We start from the raw sequence: 7,500 nt of genomic DNA, 5'->3' as shown, positions 1-7,500 counted from the left end.
CCACATTTATTACACTATTTGCTTTTCATTTCGCCTCTAGCTTTTAGATGAACAGCTTTACTCATTCATTTGTGCTCGAGGGAAGTGCATTTATTCAGTGTTTACTGTAATACTGGTGATGATATTCGCTTTTAATATTTTATTTACTAAACCAGTATGTGAACAGCTTGGCTTATAAAAAGAGACCTTCTTTAACAACACAAAGAGTGCTTACACTGATATACATGAATGTAGAACAAAAGGGAAGAAAAAAGAAAGAACCATCCTAGCAAACACACAACTCCCCTAATGTTTCCATATGTTTCCTGTTTGGTGGTTCACAGTTTTGGATAACAAAAGCTCCCTGGTAAAAAACAAAAAAAAAGTAACTCACACTCACTGCTGGTTTAAGGTGATTCTTCGTGATACTTTGATAGTACCAGCATATGACCAGAAAGGAATCAAAAAGAGCCAACTTAAACCAGTTTACAGCCAGCAAAAACCAGTTCAAACCAGCTCACGGCCAGCAAGATCTAGATTAAACCAGTTTACAACCAGCAAGAACCAGTTAAAACCAGCTCACAACAGCAAGATTAAGCTTAAACCAGCTCACAACCAGCAAGAACCAGCATATGACCAGAAAGAACCAATTTAAACCACCTTATGACTAGCAACAACCAGCTTAAACCAGTTTGCAGACAGCAAGAACCAGCTTAAACTAGCTCACGGTAAAAAAGAGCCAGTTGAAACCAGCAAGAACCAGTACATGACCAGAAAGAACCAATTTAAATCACATCATGACTAGGACCAGCTTAAACCAGTTTACAGCCAGCAGGAACCACCTTAAACTAGCTTACAGTGAACAAGAACCAGTTGAAACCAGCTCAGGACCAGAAAGAACCAGCACATGACCAGAAAGAACCAATTTAAACCACCTCATGACTAGCAAGAACCAGCTTAAACCAGCTTACAGTCATCAGGAACACCTTAAACCAGCTCACGGTGAGCAAGAACCAATTTAAAACAGGTTTAAACAGGCTTAAACCAGCTAAGGACCAGCAAGAACCAGTTTTAGCTCATAACCAGCAATAACTAGTTTAAACCAGCTTACAAGCAGCAAGAACCGGTTTAACCCAGTTTATGACCAGCAAGATTCAGCTTTCATGACTAGCAAGAACCTGCTTAAACCTGCAGTTTAAGGCCAGCAAGAACCAGTTTAAACCAGCACACGACCAGCAAGAGCCAATTTATACCAGCTCATGACTAGCAAGAACCTGTTAAAATCAGTTTATGGCCAGCAAGAACTAGCTTAAACCAGCTCACAGTGAGTAAGGGCAAGTTTAAACCAGCGCAGGACCTGCAAAAACAACTTGCAACCAGAACGAACAAGCTGATGACCAGCAAGAACCAGTTTAAACCAGCTTACTGCCAGCAAGAACCAGCTCAGTAAATAAAATGTTTAATGGATGAAAAGGAACCATATCAGAATGTTCTGGGCTTTGATATTTGTTAATATGATTTAAATCTTTATTAAATTAGAGGTTTAAAGTGCTGTATTCTATTGTCTTTATTTATTATGTATTATTATTAGCCTGTGCTTTGATTGTACACCTTGATGACACTGGCCCTTTAAGAGAGACGTCACACGCCGGACCGGAAGCGACATGCGGAGCTGCGTCTATCAACACAGACACGAGCCATCATAATAAAGCTGCTCTTCATTCCTGCACGGATGACTGAAATGACTCTCCTGCTGTAAAGAGAGACTCTGCACCTTTTAAGGGTACGACCAGGCATTTCGATACAAGATAAATTTAGTCCGAAGACCGAGTCAGACCGCTGAATATAGTACAGTAAGTACCGCAGTGCTGCGCAATGGACGCGTTTCAAAACTCAGTGAGCTGCCTAGATAGACAACATCATTGAGCGACGTCAAAAGCAGTATTTAATGTGCTATTTGTTTGTCACGTATGTTTATTGTGTTCTCCAGGGTAAAACATGCCTATGCTGTGTAGAAAGAGTTATATTAATAATAATATAAACCAACGAGATTTGTTTTTGAATAACTGTTCACAAAATTACTGTTTCAAAAAAATGTGTATATTTTTGTTGATTGTAACCAGGGGCGGACTGGGACAAAAATTCAGCCCTGGCACTGTAGCCACACCAGCCCACATTACCACACCGACACAGCCCCACCCATGGGGGGCACATCCACACATTATATTAGTGTACAGATGGTGAAATAATATACGCAGTGCCAAATGTAATAGATATTAAAACATTTAAATGTATGTGACTGGAACAAAAACAACCTCTTTATAAAAAATGTATACATACAGTAAAAACTTAATAAAAAATGTTTGTCTGCTATTATATGATAGAAGTAACCTTTGAATGTGTCTCACGCACACACACACACACACACACACACACACACACACACACAGAGCTTTACACACAAATGGACACGCAGCACGCAGCATGTGCAAAATGTCCTGTATGTCCAAAGAATTTTGTCAGTTGTTGTGTCTGAGTGAGAAAAGAATTGATGAAATTTGAGAGATGTAATCATTAAATGCATTTTGTGCCAAAACAATGAGAATTGATCCCTAGTTCAGCCCACATAGACTTCTGTTGTGCTCACTGTGTCAAGAGTTTTGCAAAAGTGTCCTATATAGAGAAATGTGTCCTAGCGTCTGTAAAAAAACTTTATTACACTTAAGTAATAACAGTAGCACAAAAGGCAATTCAATATATAACAAAAAAGCAGAAATATTTGTGTGTACTAGCAGATTTGTACATTTTTAATCCTTCATGATATATAGCTTTTTTTGATATAAAGTATGCTGAAGTGTTGCTAGTGCTGCATCTCCATTTGTGTGTGTGTGACACACATTCACAGGCTACTCCTATCATAGGGGTTAATTTATCGTTAATTAGCCACAGTCTTAAAAAGGCTTACATGAGCTTTTATTTTGAAGTGTTTCTGGCAATCAGACAGTTTATTCTTATTTGTTTCGGGACCACACACACACACACACACCAACCTACATGGATACTCCGAAGTGATGTTTAGCACTTGCATGCTTAGTACTTGTTGGAAACTTTGTGGAAAAAGAATAAAGAATTCTGGATTGATTGCAGCTCGTTGCCTCTGACTGACCAGATATCTGTGGTGAACTAGCCCCCACTGACAACCCCTAACTGGTTTGTGGTTTCTATATCAGTTTTCTGTACACAGTATTAAGAAACTGTCAGCATTTGTGTCAGGGTGTGTTTCTCTTATGGCTGTATTCCTACCTCCATGACACTTGACTCTGCTGCAGCAGTCAGGCTATCTGCACTGCCACTGGGTCCAGAAACATTCTAGTTTGAATAGATGAACACAGGAGTCAGGAAAGGAAGAACATAAATAAGCCAATGTCTGACTATTGCATAGATATATACTACAATATTGCCTGTAAAAGAAGTCTATGTTCCACCTACATACTGTGACATATGCATGTATTTAATGTTTTACTTTAAAGACTAGCTATGTATTTAGAGTTGACCATAAATTCCTGTAGTACTATAGCTATAGCTGTTCTGTGTATACCCTAAATTCCACGTTATCTGCTTATAATGATATTTTAAAATGTATGGGAGTTCCACGCTGAGTTAACTGTTAAACACAGTGTAGGTTACTGTCAAAAACTGTCAGAAGTAGCGTGAATGACATTAAAATTAATTAATATTTTTATTTTAGTATAATTAAGGGGGTCAGTCACACACCAGAAGCGCTGCTCGGCGACGCACAGCGTCGCGCCGCGCAACGCCATGCATTTCAGAATTCTAATATCTAAACAAAAGTTTCTAAGGTACACAAGTCGGCAGCTGTCATGTGAATATGCGCGTCTGATGTGCCATACTTTCAACTGTCATGTGCTCGCCGTGTTGCGGCGCATCCGATGTGTGACCTGCTTTATTTTCTGTTCCCTTCTTACCTCCTCTACCGCGCTACTGTCCTCCGATGCATTTACACCTCCTCTCGCGAATATTTCGGTTAATTTTATGCATTTGGCAGCATCTGATTTTAGAGCCCTTTTCTTGCTCTCTCTGACCTTTTCAGCACCGCCTTTCCTTTTTTACGGTCCATATTTTGACATTAACGTTAGCTTGCGTTGTGTTGCATTTACTGTTTGACCATCTTGCCAGATTTTGATTACATCAGCGTGATCCACAGCCTCTGATTGGGTCGGCCCATCTCGAGACCGGCCGGCCGTCGCCGATTGGCCCAAATGCTTAACATGTATCATTATTATAATTATCAATCATCATTATTATTATTATTATTATTGTTGTTGTCATCAACAGCAACATTATATTCACATCTTGCAAGAGATAAAAGCTGCCAGCATGCAAAAACAATACATATTAAAAAAAAAAAAAAAAAAAAAAAAAAAAAAAAAAACCTGACCGGCCCACATTTTAAAACTGCTCCGGCCCTTCTGGCATTTGCCAGAATTGCCAGACGGCCAGTCCGCCCCTGATTGTAACATTAACACATACTACTAATCAAATAATAAACACTTTATTTTAAGGTTAAATTATTCTTTTCTATTAAAAAAAAAACTCTATTATGAAGATTATTATTGTTATTATTATTATTATTATTATTATTTTTATTATTATTATTATTATTATTATTATAAAGTTTACACTTATAAAAGAGCCTGATGTCTGTGTGTTGATCAATACCATGGATCGTATGAGGTTTGTAACTGTGATTGATATCTGTCTTATCTCAGCTCAGTGATGAGTGCTGAATCAGTTAGCTGCACAGTGAAGTCTCCTGTGGCTCTGCAGACTGGAGATGCAGTATCTGATTCCTCTCGTCCCGGTGTCTACATTACAGACATCACCCTCGCCGAGCCTGTGAATGTGAGCATCATTGACTGACCACTGATCCAGCAGCAACAAGGCTTTATTTGTGTCTGATCTCCCTCTCATGTCTGTCTAGATTCAGGAAATCTCCTTCAGGAACTTCTACACGGCGTATCTGACGGTGCGTCTGCAGAGGAGGCACGGCGGGTCTGCGTCAAAGTGGGTCACATGTCTGAAAAACTACTGCCTTATGGGCAACCCACACGCTGAGGCTGGGTCACATGACTATTTCTCCATCTATAGACAACAGGTAAGACAAGGTTATCAAGAGGGAATGCAAAACCTAGCTAAAGATAAATACTGATTCACCAGCTGGAATGCAGCCAATGTCTTTAAGTTTAGTTTGAAGGAACACTCCACTTTATTGTGTAAACAGCCTCATTTTACATCTCCCCTTGAGTTAAACAGGTGAGTTTAGTAATTTTTAAATCCATTCAGTCGATCACTGGATCTAGTAGGAGCCCTTTTAGCTTAGCTTAGCATAGATCATTGAATCGGATTAGACCATTAGCATCTCACTCAAAAAAAGAAACCTGGCTAAAGAGCTGAACTGTAAAAGATGCTGGGTTCCACACAGTTCAATTACACAAATCAATTAAGTTAGCTTAACAATTAAAAACCCTGTAAGAATTGTGTTGTTTGAGCTCATTTTAAATAAGTAGCTTGAACAAGCAGCAAAAGTCATTTTTGTAGTGTAAATCTAAAGATTATTACTGGTTTATCAGCTGAAATGCAAGCAGAAATAGTATTTTTCCACAAATATTGTTGGTTTTTACAACATCACAAGTGAAGGCGCAGTCACGCTAGTGCTATTTTAGGTCATTCTTTCAGTCTAATATTTGTTATATGCTCAAACTAAACAGTTTGAAGATGTCTTTAAGTTTAGTTTGAAGGAACACTCCACTTTATTGTGTAAACAGGCTCATTTTACATCTCCCCTTGAGTTAAACAGGTGAGTTTAATCATTTTTAAATCCATTCAGTCGATCACTGGGTCTAGTAGGAGCCCTTTTAGCTTAGCTTAGCATAGATCATTGAATCGGATTAGACCGTTAGCATCTCACTCAAAAAAAGAAACCTACCTAAAGCTAAAGAGCCCAACTGTAAAAGATGCTGGGTTCAACACAGTTCGATTACACAAATCAATTAAGTTAGTTTAACAATTAAACCCGTAAGAATTGTGTTGTTTGAGCTCATTTTAAATAAGTAGCTTGAACAAGCAGCAAAAGTCATTTTTGTATTGTAAATCTAAAGATAAATACTGGTTTATCAGCTGAAATGCAAGCAGAAATATTATTTTTCCACAAATATTGTTGGTTTTTACAACATCACAAGTGAAGGCGCAGTCACGCTAGTGCTATTTTAGGTCATTCTTTCAGTCTAATATTTATATTTAATATTATATTTATATTTATGCTCAAACTAAACAGTTTGAAGATGTTTTTAAGTTTAGTTTGAAGGAACACTCCACTTTATTGTGTAAACAGGCTCATTTTACATCTCCCCTTGAGTTAAACAGGTGAGTTTAATCATTTTTAAATCCATTCAGTCGATCACTGGGTCTAGTAGGAGCACTTTTAGCTTAGCTTAGCATAGATCATTGAATCGGATTAGACCATTAGCATCTCACTCAAAAAATGAAACCTGGCTAAAGCTAAAAAGCCCAACTGTTAAAGATTTTGGGTTACACACAGTTCCTTCATGATGTTTCAGAGTCCGATTAAGTGAACTTAATAGTTGTTACAAATGTAAGTGGATTGAACATAAAACAATAAAAACCCTGTAAGAATTGTGTTGTTTGAGCTCATTTTGAATAAGTAGCTTGAACAAGTAGCAAAAGTCATTTTTGTAGTGTAAATCTAAAGATTAATACTGGTTTATCAGCTGAAATGCAAGCAGAAATAGTATTTTTCCACAAATATTGTTGGTTTTTACAACATCACAAGTGAAGGCGCAGTCACGCTAGTGCTATATTAGGTAATATTGGATCACTGTTTCAGTCAAATATCTTTTTGCACTCAAACTAAACAGTATGCAGATGTTTTTAAGTTTAGTTTGAAGGAATACTCCACTTTATTATAGACCGTTAGCATCTCATTTAAAAAAAAAGAAACCTAGCTAAAGCTAAAGAGCCGAACTGTAAAAGATGCTGGGTTCCACACAGTTCGATTACACAAATCAATTAAGTTAGCTTAACAATTAAGTTGTCTAAAAACCCTGTAAGAATTGTGTTGTTTGAGCTCATTTTAAATAAGTAGCTTGAACAAGCAGCAAAAGTCATTTTTGTAGTGTAAATCTAAAGATTATTACTGGTTTATCAGCTGAAATGAAAGCAGAATTAGTATTTTTCCACAAATATTGTTGGTTTTTACAACATCACAAGTGAAGGCGCAGTCACGCTAGTGCTATTTTAGGTCATTCTTTCAGTCTAATAATTATCTCCCCTGGAGTTAAACAGATGAGTTTGATCATTTTTGAATCCATTTTAGCTGATCTCTGTCGCTTTTAGCTTAGCTTAGCATAGATACTTGAATCGTATTAGACCGTTAGCATCTCGCACAAAAAAAACTACCAAACAGTTTAGATATTGTTTTCT

The 7,500-nt window shown here is 37.6% G+C and overlaps 1 protein-coding gene across 3 annotated transcripts in view; it reads left to right on the top strand.

Annotated features, from left to right (window-relative positions):
* The window catches only part of nicn1 (nicolin 1), a 29,358-nt gene that overhangs the window by 12,570 nt on the left and 9,288 nt on the right, over positions 1–7,500 (top strand). The window contains exons 1-3 of one of the 3 annotated variants that reach the window (XM_056448365.1): positions 1,616–1,762; positions 4,770–4,902; positions 4,982–5,155. In XM_056448365.1, the coding sequence (XP_056304340.1) occupies positions 4,777–4,902; positions 4,982–5,155 (300 nt within the window). In that variant the 5' untranslated portion in view covers positions 1,616–1,762; positions 4,770–4,776. Of the gene's footprint in view, positions 1–1,615; positions 1,833–4,769; positions 4,903–4,981; positions 5,156–7,500 lie in introns of those variants that run through there. The other 2 variants (XM_056448364.1, XM_056448366.1) reach the window with 2 other exon arrangements.

The sequence above is a fragment of the Danio aesculapii genome, chromosome 22 (assembly GCF_903798145.1).
Source record: "Danio aesculapii chromosome 22, fDanAes4.1, whole genome shotgun sequence".
Lineage (NCBI taxonomy): Eukaryota > Metazoa > Chordata > Actinopteri > Cypriniformes > Danionidae > Danio > Danio aesculapii.
Note: the sequence above shows the minus strand (reverse complement) of the source record. Positions and strands in the feature narration are given on the sequence as shown.